This window comes from Lygodium microphyllum, chromosome 21 (genome assembly GCF_053477565.2).
Source record: "Lygodium microphyllum isolate KBCC chromosome 21, Lygodium_microphyllum_v1.1.10, whole genome shotgun sequence".
Classification (NCBI taxonomy): Eukaryota; Viridiplantae; Streptophyta; class Polypodiopsida; order Schizaeales; family Lygodiaceae; genus Lygodium; species Lygodium microphyllum.
In genome coordinates this window covers 31,585,292-31,600,455 of record NC_141155.1, presented here as the reverse complement: position 1 = coordinate 31,600,455, position 15,164 = coordinate 31,585,292, and the positions used below count along the sequence as shown (strand labels likewise).

Genomic DNA, 15,164 nt, shown 5'->3' with positions numbered 1-15,164 from the left:
ATGCATAACGAGGTTATCCAAAGTGGGTTTGACATTGAACTTCCTATTGGTAATACTTTAGTTGACATGTATGTGAAATGGGGGCTGGTTTCAGATGCACAAGAAGTGTTCATTAAGATGTCAGCTCAAGATGTCGTATCCTGGATGACACTGATTGTAGGATATGTAGAACATGGACCTTTCCATGAGGCATTAGAATGTTTCAGACGGATGAAAGTTGATGGTATTTCTCCGAATGCTTTCACGTTTGCCTCTGTGCTGAAGGCATGTGGTAACATGGGAGCCATTGACAAAGGTAAAAATTTACTTTTGGACATGGCAAAGAGTGGATTGGAAATAGATACATCTATTGGAAGCAGCATAATTGAGTTGTATGCAAAGTTTGAATGCCTTAATGAAGCGCATTGCGTGTTTAATCAGTTGCTGGACTGTGACGTAATGACATGGGGATATTGTGGGAAGACAGCTTTTCCGGAAAAAGTTGCTGGACTGTGACGTAATGACATGGGGCTATTGTGGGAAAGCAGCTTTTCTGGAAAAAGGGAAGCACAGTGTATCGGGAGTGTGGAAGAAAAAGCAAGGGACAGAAAAAATGGTGGAGGAAAGTGTGTTAGACGGGCAATCCAGGAGCAGTTGAAGGGCTTGTCAAGCTTGTTGATGAGGAGCCCCTCTTGTGGTTGGGACTCGCATAAGGTCACCTCTGATCTGCAGCAGCTTAAAGGAACGAACATTGAAGAGCACGAAAGGAACTTATAATAAGGAGTAATCGACATCTTCTGCGAATATTGAAGACATCAACCTATCGTAGGGAGGCCTACGTGACCCGAGGTGGCGAGAAATTCATCCGACGAGTGGTTGTTTGTCTCCTTTCCTTCACAATCCTGGGACAATGTCGAGAAGATAAAACAAATTATGAACTATGACTATGTTCATGGAGACATGATGAAGAGAGTAAAGCTCAGCTTGTAGTCGGTATAGGATAATTAAATTGTTGCTTCAAAGCTGATGCTTTTGGGGATTACTGTGGAAGGAATCTCGAATGGGCAACAACGGAAAAACAGAGAGGGAGCTGAGTACTTTCCAGATTAAACATATGTTCAAGGCTTGCATCGATGGAAAAAGGTTTTCAATCCTGATCTTCTAAAAGGGGCACATGGATCAAGAAGCATTGAGACTGTCAGTCGACAGGATGGATGTAATGGGGCAAAGTTTGTCTGAGGTGAAACAGAACATGATGATATTGGTAGCACAACTCTAACTAAGGGCAGCTCTTCTATTCCTGAAAGACAAAGATCTACAGTTTCATTTCTCATTGAACACTCTAATGAGATTGTCGTGGATGGTGTTGCAAGTAGTGCAAAGCAAAAGTGCCTTCATCTGCAAGGTCTTGAACAACGAAACTTCTGAGTCGGTATTTAAGGTTGCAGCCGTCATTGATCCACTGTTGAAGTGCCTATGGAGACCTCTGCATCACTGTAAAGAGAAAGGATGCCAAATTTCTATGTGCACTCAGATTTTTCAGGTTGCAATTCCCATCTAACAATATGTATTCCACAGAGGGAGTTGATCATGTTCATGGTAGAGACAGTGAGTATATGTGTCCCAAAACTCTAGAGAGATAAATAGGGATCATGTGTTGAAGATGACCTTGAGTTTATGAATCACAAGTGATTCTGTTTCTAATTCTACAATGTTCAGAAAAGAAAACAGTTAAACAAGAAGTCCAATAGAGCCAGCTGTAGCTTTTGGTTCACCAGGATCAAATGGGGAGATTAATGTGAGTGTTATTGAGGCACCAGTTCTTTCTCAATTCAGGCTGGAAATGATTGGAGATCCTAGACAAGTTGGGGAGAATTTATTTTGAGGCCTCGTGTTTCTAAATTGTCCGGGCTATGAATAGAAAGGATCTAACAAAGGATGATCCATTGATCCGTCTATTATCACCGATATTTCTTGCTATAGAGTATTCTTTTTCAGAGGCATCGTGTGGCAGATTTTCTGTTTAACAGATTTAGATAAAAGGAGAATATCAGAAATATCTTAGTCGAGCAAGCATATAGAAACAAAACATCTGTAAATGACTAGTAGGTTGACATATTATATAAGCCTTCAACTGAACTTGAAGTCATAGACATTTTTGTCAAGATGTTTACTGGAGATGCTCCCAATCAGATGTAGCTGACTGTATGTCTCATATTATCTGAAATTGAGCTTTCAAATTGAATCTGATCTCGCTATATTGATCTTCTATCTTGAAATTTGTCAAGGTCTTCTGTAGATGTGACTTTGCTTTCGAAAACCCTTCGACAACGTGGCTACTCTGTAGTGTCTAATTGAATGAATCTGAGCTCAAAATCTCATAGAAGTTTAGATGTGGCTAGCCCTATATTTGGATTATGAACCCACTCTCGGAAAGAGTTACGAGTGATCATCCCTAAGTCTTCAAGAAAGTACTCTTTGTTGAGATGACAAGCTCAACATATACATATATTGATGGTGGACCACCTGATTAGATGGTTCTACATGTCCGACTTAGCATGTCAGTGGTCATTATGATTCTCACATGGCCAGTTACTTATCACTTATTACATTTGGTTTCTTACACCTACCTACACTTCACATAGTTATGGGTCCAGTAGATTAGTATGGTCAATATGCATTCTTTGACTTAGTAGGCCACTTTCCTTTATGTTGTATCTTACCTGTACTTTGTGTACATTATATTGTGTATAAAAGAAAAAGAAAAAACTAGCAATAGAATATTTTAGCCTCCATTTCTCTTATTGTGTTCTTGAGTGAGCTTCCTCTTGTGTGAATGGTGTGTGTTTGGCATAGCTTAAGCAAGTTGCTCCACCACGCAATTTGTCACATGGTATCAAAGTGGATTCACAGAGAGAGATTGGTTTTGATGAAGGCTGAACTAAAGGAGAAGAAGCAATTATTTGAGAAAGCAATCAATGGGTAAGGATCTCTCACATCTTGAATTCTTTCTCTTGAATAGTGCTATGGAGGTAGTGGAAGCATGATGACAAAGTAAAAATCTCAAATTGATATGACACATGTTGTGCAAGCACAATATTGTATATTTTACAAATAAGCCTTTTAAAGATTATTTATTGATTTTTTGGCCATTGAGGCCATTCGGCCCCCATTTTAGACCCCCAAATTGCGGAATAGTAGTTTCAACGTATACTGTGGTTTTCATTGTGTCGATCAAAAGTGGGTGTACACTGTACAAATTTGAAATCTATAGGTTTTGAGGTGTTTGCTAGGAAGAAAACACAAGTTTTATTTTTAAAATTTTTGTAGATTACATGTACTGTTGAGGAGTCACTGAAAGAGGCCATTTGTGTGTTGTACAATTGTTGTAAAAGGTTGCAAAAGACTTGCTTGTTGTTTTGTATCAAATTTGTGATAATGCTAGAGAACAGTGGAAACCCCATCATTGAGAAGTTGGATAAGTGTAACCATCCATCATGAAAGCTTTATGTGACAAAATTTCTTATTGGAAAAGACCTCTATAAGTTTGCTTTAGGTAAAGACAAGGAGCCAAAGCTAAGTAATCCTACAATAACTGTTGAGATATCGAGCTCCACTCGTGATACGCCAGGGTGACCGTTGTATATTTATGTCACCGACTTGTCAGTTGCAGACGCGGTTGGTACACCGCCCATGAATAATAGCTACATGATAGCTATCCTTATCTACTCTAGTTCGTGGCTCAGTTAGGATGCCACCTTAGTTAGTTGAGTTTGGTTTGAGACCCATATATAGGGTTCTTCTATTTCTTTGTACTTGAGTTTTTTTGGCTTACACAACTAAGAAGAGGAAAACTGTTTTCAGCCTCCACCCTTGTGTGTCTTCCCCCATTGTGCAAGCAAGAAAGCTTCAAGCGAGACTCCTTCCTTCTCTCCCACAATCGTGACATGGTATCAGAGCCTTGTTCGTGGTAAGGAGCTCAAGAAAGCAAGCCAAGCTCGCGGTGGTCTGGTAAGAGGAGCAGTGTTGCTTTCATTTCCTGTTTTGGGAGCAGATCTCTGCAGGTAGCACAGCCGGAAATTGCAGGAGTGCATTGTCTCAGGTTGAGACGCCCTTCGCGGTGAAGCAAGAGGGTAGTATATGCTGCGGGCGAGGGCTTTAGCCCTCGGCGACCTTGTTTTTTTTATTTGAGGCCATTTCGGGGCCTGTTTTGCAGACAGAAGTTTTCTGCACGCACTCAAGAAAAGGCTCAGTTTTATGCTGTGCGACCACTGTTCTACAGGTCGGTGAAAAGTTACTGTAGAAATTGCATCGTATGCTTGTGCGCAGAGACATTGGGAGTTTTAGAATCATCCTTGGTTCCTGTTTATGCAAATTCGTCACTAGGAAGTGACTGTGTGGTCAAATACCACTTTCGCCAGTTTTGCAGATTTGCCCTTGTGAGGGTGAAGCTGTGTTTTTTGCAGTGACAGAATTTCTTGCAGTATTCTGTAATGGCGTCTGATTCTCTTTCACAGATTGTCACTGAAAAGCTTGACAAGAACAACTTCCAGGCATGGAAGTTTAGAATGACGAATTTCCTTATGGGAAAAGGATATTGGGAATTTGCTGCAGGAAATGAAGAAGAACCAGTTCTTCCTGATGTTCCCAATCAACAACAAATGCAGGCATTTAAAACATGGCATGAGAGAGCCAGGAAAGTTATGTATTGGCTGTCTATCAGTATTTCAGACTCTATGATTGTGCATATTCAGGATGCAAGTACGCCAAAGGAGGCATGGGATACTTTGTCAAAAATGTATAGCACAAATACGCAAGCCAGGAAAATGCAGCTCAAGCAAGAGTTGCATAATGTGCAAAGAGAAAGTATGAGCATCAACGACTACCACATGAAGGTGAAGAAGATTGCAGATGCACTTGCTTCCATTGGGTCGCCAGTGGAAGATGATGATTTAGTTTCCGTGACCTTGAATGGTCTAGGAAAGGATTATGCACAGTTTCGGACATCCATTTCAGTTCGTGAAAGATTTCCTGATTTTGAGGAGTTGATTGCTCTTCTAATTTCTGAGGAACAGAGAAATGGTGGTGCATCTTCTTCAGGAGGAACTTCAAAAGAAGCTGTCTTCTACTCAAATGCTGGAAGAGGTAGAGGCAGAGGTAGAGGAGGCCGATTTGGAGGCCGTGGCAGAAATCAGAATATGCAGCAAACTCAAGAAAACCAGTCCTATGGAGGAGGACGTGGTAACTCTAGAGGCAGGGGGAGCCAAAGAGGTCGTGGTGGATGGCAAAGAGGCCAAAATGCAAACAGTAATGTTGAATGCTACTACTGTGGTAAAATGGGTCATATGGCTAAAGACTGCTATAAAAAGCAGAATGACATCATGAATGGAAAACTGCAACAAGGGAATTATGCATCTTCTAGTAGACAGGGTGATGACAGAAATGAGCATTTGTTCATGGTGCAGCACATGAACAATTCTATGACAAGTGCAGAAGAAAGCAATGATGTATGGTATGTTGACTCAGGTGCATCAAACCACATGACAGGTCATGCAGAATGGATGGAGGATGCAAGGAAAATGGAAAAACCAGGATTTGTGGAGACTGGTGATGATACTGCACATCCTATTGTGCAGATTGGAAAAATTCCCTTGTCTATGCAGGGTGGGAAAAAGAAATACCTGTCCGATGTATTTCATGTCCCGAATATTACCAAGAATCTGGTTTCAGTTGGTCAAATGGTTGAACAGGGCTTGCAGGTCAGATTTAATCCTCATGGATGCTTTGTTGAGGATATGAAAAATAAAGGTCGCTTGATAGCAAAAGGAAAGAAGAAGGGCAGAATGTTTACATTGGATGCAGACATGTCTGAATTGAGTGCAGCAATGTTTGCACATGGGACCGGTGTAGTTGCAGATATTGATATCTGGCATAAACGCATTGGTCATGTTAATGTACAGCGACTTAAATCAATGCAGGCCCAAAATATTGTTGCAGGATTGCCCAAATTCAAGGTTGCAGAAATGCATAAGGTATGTGAAGCCTGTCAGTTTGGAAAACAGGCAAGGAAACCATTTCCTAGACATGTTCAAGAGAGTGAGAAGCCATTGGAATTAATTCACTCTGATGTGTGGACAACTAAAGCTGCATCTCTTGGAGGCTGTCATTATTTTGTCAGTTTTATTGATGACTATAGCAGAAAAGTTTGGGTGTATTTTATGAAAAAGAAAAGTGAAGTTTTTGGGCATTTCAAAACTCTTAAAGCTATGGTTGAAAAAGAAACAGGCTTGCAGATAAAATGCCTAAGGTCAGATGGAGGGGGAGAGTACCTCTCAAATGAGTTTGCAAAGTTCTTGCAGAAGCATGGCATAAAGCAGCAATATTCATGCAGTTATACCCCACAACAAAATGGAATTGCAGAAAGGAAAAACAGGCATATTGGAGAGGTATCTCGTGCCATGCTCAATGAAAAAGACTTGCCAGATTTTTATTGGGCTGAAGCAGTTGCTACAGCAGTCTACATAATGAACAGGACTCCCACTGCAGCAATACATGGAATGACTCCAGAGGAGAGGTATACTGGTAGGAAACCAGATATTTCTCATTTGAAAATTTTTTGTTGCATTGCCTATGTACATGTGCCAGATGAGCTGAGATCCAAGTTGGATCCAAAAGCTGAGAAGTGCATCTTTATTGGTTACTCTCTGCAGCAAAAAGGGTATAGATGCTATAACCCTTCTACTCGTAAGTTTACAGTGAGCAGAGATGTTGTTTTTGATGAGATGAGTAGCTGGTATAAACCAGTAAATGTGATTGATGATGAAGATGCACAAAATGGTAATGCTACACAGAATTCACAGCAGCAGTCACAAAATATTAGTGGACCTGGAGCGTCCTCTAGCAGTGGTTCACATTCTTCGCCATGGACAGGCAGATTGAGATCAGGAGAATCTTCTCAAAGCAATGCAGATAGTGGCATGCAGGTATCACGAAAAGGAAAAGAGAAGGTTGATCAGCCCATGTTTGATGTGAATGCAGGTCACTCTTATGTGGATGGTGAATCCAGTGGCTCAGAACAGAGCATTGATGATGAGTTGGGTATTCCTTCTATTGTTACACCTGGAGTAAGGAAGACCAGGGATGTTTTGAGAGCACCTGGGAGTGAACCTACTTTGCGCAGGTCTACAAGAGCTAGGTATCCTGTGGATAGGCTGAAATATGATGGATTTACAGCCATTCACTATGCATATATGGTCAAAGTGATACAGGAACCAGAACCCACATCTTTTGAGCAAGCCATGGGAAAAGAAAAATGGGAGAAAGCCATGGATGAAGAAATGGATGCCTTGGAAGCAAATGCTACATGGGAGTTAGTACCTTTGCCTAAAGGTAAGAATGCAATTGGCTGTAAGTGGGTTTATAAGGTGAAGCACAATGCTGATGGTTCTGTGAACAGATACAAGGCAAGATTAGTAGTCAAGGGGTATGCACAAACATATGGCATTGACTATGAAGAAACATTTAGTCCGGTTGCAAGGATGGCAACCGTAAGAGCAGTCATTGCTATGGCTGCATCAAAGGGATGGTCTTTACATCAGATGGATGTAAAGAATGCCTTCTTGCATGGTGATTTGCAAGAAGAGGTCTATATGGAGCAGCCACCAGGTTATGTGCATGTTGTTCATCCTGAGTTTGTTTGCAGGTTGAAGAAAGCCTTGTATGGCTTGAAGCAAGCACCTAGAGCATGGTCTGACAAGATAGGACAGTATCTTGTCACTATTGGCTTTCAGATTTCCAAGGCAGATTTCTCACTTTATGTGAGAAAAACAGAGAAATGTATTATGCTGCTTGTCATTTATGTTGATGATTTGATTATGACAGGTGACAGTGATGAAGATATCCTTCATGTGAAAATGCTATTGAAGCAGAAGTTTGAGATGAAGGATTTGGGAGAGCTGCGTTATTTCTTGGGCATTGAGGTGATTAGATCACCAAGTGGGATACAGCTCTTGCAGAGGCAGTATGGATTGGACATGCTGTCCAAATATGGGATGACAGGCTGTAAGCCTATTTCAGTTCCTTTGGAGCAAAATGTGAAGCTAAGCACAGATGCAGGTGAGCTTCTAGAAGACCCTACTATGTACAGACGCATAGTAGGAAGTTTGATTTATATGACTATTACCAGGCCAGATTTGAGCTATGCTGTTGGATTGGTAAGTCAGTTTATGCAGGCTCCAAGGAAACCACATTTGGATGCGGCTAGACGCATACTTAGGTATGTGAAGTCCACATTGCAGTATGGACTATTTTATGAGACTGGGGTTCAGATACAGTTGCATGGATACACTGATGCTGATTGGGCTGGTAGTATTTCTGATAGACGATCTACCAGTGGATATGTATTCTCTTTTGGGAGTGCTGCAGTCACTTGGAGCAGCAAGAAACAGCCTACAGTTGCCTTGTCGAGCACAGAGGCTGAGTACAGGGGTGCAGCAATGGCTGCATGTGAGGTAGCTTGGTTGCATAAGCTACTTTATGATATGTATCAGTCTACAGATGGGCCAGTTGTCATTTATTGTGACAACATGAGTAGTATACACTTGGCAAATAACCCAGTCTATCATGCTAGAACAAAGCACATTGAGGTGCATTATCACTATGTGCGAGAGAGGGTTTTACTAGGTCTTATTGATCTAGTTTATGTCAGCACAGAGGATCAGGTAGCTGATATATTCACGAAGGCATTGGGCGCAGAGAAGCTGCGCAAGTTCAGAGACCTGCTTGGTGTGCAGGAATTGGGATTGAGCTCGAGGGGGAGTGTTGAGATATCGAGCTCCACTCGTGATACGCCAAGGTGACCGTTGTATATTTATGTCACCGACTTGTCAGTTGCAGACGCGGTTGGTACACCGCCCATGAATAATAGCTACATGATAGCTATCCTTATCTACTCTAGTTCGTGGCTCAGTTAGGATGCCACCTTAGTTAGTTGAGTTTGGTTTGAGACCCATATATAGGGTTCTTCTATTTCTTTGTACTTGAGTTTTTTTGGCTTACACAACTAAGAAGAGGAAAACTGTTTTCAGCCTCCACCCTTGTGTGTCTTCCCCCATTGTGCAAGCAAGAAAGCTTCAAGCGAGACTCCTTCCTTCTCTCCCACAATCGTGACAATAACACTATGTTGGGGCATATCAAAAATGCCAAAATATCACATTCATCTCGAACAATCTTCGAGAATATGTATTCAGTCAACAAAATGGCATAGAAGATTCAACTCAAGTAAGAGTTGAATAGTTTGAAGAAAGGGATGACATCTATAAATGAGTATGCTTTGAAAGTGAGTAGCATTACTGATGTCTTAGTAGCTATTGATGGAATGCCTGATGATGATGACTTGGTTTCATCTACTTTGGGTTTCCTTAATAATAAGAAGGCCTTGCAATTGTTTGTCACTTTTGTGTATGTATGGGAGCCACTTCTAGTTTTATCAGTTGGTCACTCTCATGATCACTAAAGAAATCATTATGCAACGTGAATCATATGAAAGAAGTGGTGAATAGAACCAATCATTTAATTGAGATTCAGGAAGGAGATTTGGAATCCTATTTAAGTGGTCATGGTATGGGATGTAATGGTGATGGACAAGCAAAACAACCTAAGTAGTTTGGTGAAATGCAAGTTTCAGGGGGCCGTGGAAGCTTTAGAGACAAGGGGAGCTCTAGAGGAAGAGCTGGACGGCAAAATAGAGGTCCTAGAAATTTTTATATTGATTGTCATTATTGTGAAAAAATAGGTCATATTGAAACCTACTATTATGCGCCATAACTTTACAAAGGAATCTCTTTGAAAACTGATGATCAGCAATAAAAATTCTCTCATACTAGTAGAGAGATAGAGTTTCTTTTACACAAATATAGAGCTAGAGTTTCATAGAGATGTTATAAAGGCATGGTATGGTATTCATGTTTCAATAATATAAAATTGGTTATATGAATCTAGGAGTGGTAGCACCCAAGGTGATTTCTATCATAACGTATATATTTTAGAATTTACGATGTAAGTTTGTGCCTAGGCCTCACTTGTCCAAACTCATAGACCTACTAAATAAAAGAATGAGAAGGGATGTTCTAGAGTCCTTATGTATATCATATTGTAATAGGTGGCTCACAATTCCTAAGAAGGATGCTACATTTAGGTTTATACACAACTTTTATCTAGTGAACAAAATGACCATCCAAAGTGTGAGTGTAGGACTAGTGGTGGATGAATTTGAAAACACATTCATAGTAGAGCTATTTATTCTTTGGGTGATCTATACTCAAGATATGACCAATTTAAGCTTGCATTGGAGAAAAAACTTGATTACAATGAATACTGTATGTGGCTTGGTTCATACGTGTACATTGCCATGCGAAACTACAAAATCTATAGTTCATATGATGAATGCCATGAAGAATGTACTCAAGTATTATATTCCAAGTTTGACTATGCTATTCTTGGATGATATGCCCATTAAGGGATGTATAGAGAAAGAGAAGGATGAAGAGTTGGATGATGTTGAAATTTTTTCAAAGATCATGTATCAAATTGTGACAAAATCCTTGTTAGGTTAGAAGAAGTGAATCTAACTCTCTCACGTTTGAAATCAATGTTTGGTATCAACATGAAATATTGATTGTGGGTGATATGTGTGGACCTTATGGAAGAAGGCCTTGTCTTGCAAATTGGATGAAATAGAGAGGACATAAGAGATATGTTCATCAGTTGTTGATGTTAGAAGGTTTCTTGGAGCCTGTGTGTTCCATTTAATCTAGATTCCCCATTTTTCTCACATAGAAAAAGATTTATATGAGTTGTTAAAAAAGGGACATGATTTCTTTTGGGACAAAAAACATACCAAAAGAATGAGGATACTTAAGAAGTTTTTGATGACTATAGCAACATTGATAAAAGAAGAATATATAGATGGGAAACCTATCATTATTACAGTGGATAGTAGTCCAATTATAATTGGTTGGTTGTAAGTCAAGATGATAAAGAAGAGAAATAATATGTAGTAAGGTTTGGTATAAAAGTTTTAAATGAAAGACAAGGGAGATACCCACAGATCAAGAGACAAGTATAGGGCACTTTGTTTGCATTAAATTGTGATAAAGGTACTTTATTGATGCTCCAGTGATAGTAGAAACAATTTGTTTGCCTTTGCCACAAATTATTACTTGTTACCCATTTCAAATATAGCCATGTAAAGATGGATTTCTTATATAAATTCAATTAACCCAAACTTTAGATATATTTCAAGTAAAAGGAATGCAATAGTAGACATGCTATCTACATCCAACTATATAGCAAAGAATGCAGTTGAGGTGCAACAATTGATTCCTAATATCATTTAGAGAGGGAAAGAAAAATATTAATCTTTGGGTAGATGGTTTCTTTTAATTCAATTTTTCCTTACTCACTTTTGTTGGGAATGGTGAACAATTTCTATTAGATTTTTGCAAATTCTTAGACATCAATATTAATATGCATAAATATTATCAATAAATGTTATATAGTACTCATCAATATTTATTACAATCTCAAGGTTGTTTAAATATATTGCAAAAATCATTCTAAGATTATACAAATAAAGTGTAGAAGCTTGAAGAAGAATTAAAGTAGTTCAATGATAAGGAGCAATATATGATAGAGAACATGCAAAGAAATTTGACATTGGAGGAGGAAAATGCTTCATTCAAATCATCTACACTGCAAATAGAGAAGAATAAGGACATTACAAAAGAAAATTTACAGAGGTACAAACAAATTATCAATGTCTACAGGGAAAGAAAATGTCGAGTACTACCAATAATGTCACTATCCTTGAATGATGGAGCATTAAAAAAGACATGTATAAGCATCAAGGTTTGCAATCTAGCATGAAGAGAAAATAAAATACTACTACATTCCCGACCAAGAGGAGGATCTAGAAATAAAGCTTCTAAAGGTGTTCTTAAAAGACAAATAACTAATTGTAATTTTGAAAAACCTTGGACATAAAGCACTTCACTTTTGTACTTTAAATGAGGCTCCTATAGGTGTTTACTAGTAATCTATTGGTGGAATAAGTCCAAAACTCTTTTTATACAAGTAGGATTAGTTGATAGGATTATGAGGCCATATACAACATGATAGCTAATGCACTATCTTGCATCAAGATAAAATATAAGGTCTTACCTCATTCATTTTGATTTAAATCTTTGTGACAAACAAGAAGTGCTTTAACAATGGAAAGTGTAAACTATCTTGAATTTCTCATGCCATAGAGGCTCTTCTTTTGCCTCTAGCCAACGACGTCATGTGTGAAAATGGGAGAGAAGTCTATGCCAAACAATTCCATCAATGTGACCTACATGCCATCCAATCATGGTGGAGATAGAGCTTGTACTAATGAGAAGAGTGATAAACAAGACAATGGGGATGAGAAATGTGGGGATAGAGGTAACAACCAAGAGCAAACTTTTGAGAATGAGTAAATACACTCAAATCTAGAGCATATCAATGAAGAAAAACCACATTACATGCCAAAGGGCTTACGGGAATGGCCCCAGTCAAAGACTGCCTACTTGCACAAAACCCCTTAGCCTTCCCACACCAAAGTAGTAATGCCCCAGTAACATGCACTCACCTCACTGGCCACACAAGGAGCAAAGCCTCACTAAGGTAGCTAAAGAAGATGACCTCCTATATCATGAGTGCTAGGATGATGCATATGAAGGAGGAGTGATTACCATTTAAAGTCCCTAAGAGATATTAAGAAGTGTCAAAAGAGCACAAAGCTATTTATTTGTAATGCATCAGTTACTTGAATACTCAAATAGATATTGTGCAACTATGGAAATGACAAGTAGATACAAGGTTTAGCCTTAGTAGCCCTAGGAAAGGTGACTAGCACCTCGATTCACATACACAAAGAGCTTCCCTAGTAGAGTGTTGTGGCTCCTACAGCTCCCCTACACCACGAGGATTGGTCCCACGATATGCCATCTTACACATAGAAGGTGAATGTAACAAAGACCTCTCATAATCAAGGTGCTAGTCACCTATATCCTATCATATAAGTGACTAGCACCTCAATTCACATACACAAAGAACTCCCCCCAACAAAGTGCTCTGGCTCCTATGGCTCTCCTACTCCTCGAGGATTTGCCCTTGGATGTACCATCTTACATATAGAATATGAACATAACAAAGTCCTCCCATAATATAAACACAATGATCTATAAGACTGTATATATTTCTCACTTAATCTGTTTTCTAAGATATTCCATTTCACTCCCATATCTCTTACTATTTACATTTAGATTGCTTGCACAAATGTAGGGAGATTTCGTGGTAGATTTTCATATAAATGAGCCCTAAATATGCACTTGAATATATAAATTTTAAAAAGTGAGATAAACCCTCATACTTCACCTTCATTATATATTCACAAGCATTTCCCTAAATTTTTGTACTTTTTAATATATAATAACTATTTTTCCTATTTTTTTCTTATTTTGACTAAATTTCATGATTTTTTCTATTTATTTGAATATAAATTATTGATTTTTTGAGTTTTTTAATTTTTATGACTCATTTAAAGTATAATCTATCAGAATATTTATTTTCATACTATATGAATACCATTTGATCTCCAAAATCCAATTTTTTAAAATAATTTTTTTTTCGTATTTTGAATTTTGTGGTTTTATTATTTCAACAGGCATTTAAAAAATGAATGAATTTTTAAAATTACAAACATAAAAAAATATATTTCAACCATTTCCAATCATCTCCATCATATGCACTAAAGATTCATCATAAAAAATTAAATACGAGTCACTTACTCTAAAATCCACATATGTAAGTCTCGTATTTTGAGAAAGTGGAGCTACTAATGATATTTTCTAGCCATCTTTGATGCATCCAAATTACCCGATCTACTTACCATTATGCTTTCAAACCATCATTCATCCTTGATTTGTCGAATCAACCCTCCCTCTCTTGCTCTCATAAATAGCCATATGAACAAGGAATAAAGACGAGAGAGAGAGAGAGAGAGAGAGAGAGAGAGAGAGAGTAAAAATGGATCTCTTCATCAATTGCATCCTTTTGTATGAGAACCAAGGTGTCGCAAAGTGAAGAATTGATGGATCTCATGCCCCAAAGGATGGAGAGAATCACACAAGTCATGAAAAATCAAAATCTTCATGGGAGAAAGGGATGTCAAGAAAAGTGCACCTCCTCATCTCGTGTGATTTTGATGAATTTTCTCCTTCTTAATCATGTTAAAATAAAACATTTAAATTATGAAATTTCACTTTTGCATATTTGCACTTGACTGAAAGTGGTTTTGATATGGATGGAGGAACAAATGGCCTCAAAATAGTAATCCGATTGGACAGGCACCTTTCTCGCATTGAAATCTATCACCTAAGCCTCGGTCACATGCTTTCAAGCTTCGGGATCTAGTAGCTACTTTATAATGCAAAACCTTGTGGCCATTAAATGGAGGGGCCAAATAGACTCCCATTGATGAATGAACACTTGTGTTGGATTCTTAGTGTCAAAATGCATCTAAGAAAACTCCAGCTCCTAGATCTATGGTTGTTTCATTTTTTACTAAAATCATCTTTGTTACAAGTCTTGGGCCACCTCTCCACTTGAATTTCGGCTTTAAAATGGGCTCTTATTGGCAACCATAGGATAGACAAACTCAACCCATTGAACCGATAATTGATCTACACAAATAAAAACCATAAAGAGCATCAAGCTGCTACAAATAAGATACATACACAGAGCACAAACATAGCTCTCACTCTACCCCATGACAAAATCAAGCCATGAATTCCACGAGGACTAGGCCAAGTAGAGTTTGATAGAGATTGAGAGGTAGTCACTAACCAACTGCTCTAACACAGAATGGCTAAAAAGAATTATCAAAAAATTAGTCATTCTAAGTGGTGGTCTTACCTACCTACCTGATCTAGGACAACTGGACCAGGAACTCCTACTAGGCAAGGATTCCTATAGCTTGGTCTATAAAAAGTCACATACTTTTTCATTTACCTTCTTTTATTCAAAACTTTATACTCATGCGTGTAAAAAGGAGGGAGTTGAGCATATTGTGACGCAATGAGAACATGGCATCAGTCTCAAGT

The 15,164-nt window shown here is 38.6% G+C and overlaps 1 protein-coding gene across 1 annotated transcript; it reads left to right on the top strand.

Annotated features, from left to right (window-relative positions):
- LOC148017865 (pentatricopeptide repeat-containing protein At1g50270-like) lies at positions 1-495 on the top strand. Its single transcript, XM_087661508.1, has one exon. It carries the CDS (start codon positions 1-3, stop codon positions 493-495), a length of 495 nt encoding a protein of 164 aa, XP_087517634.1.
- Positions 496-15,164: the final 14,669 nt, after the last annotated feature.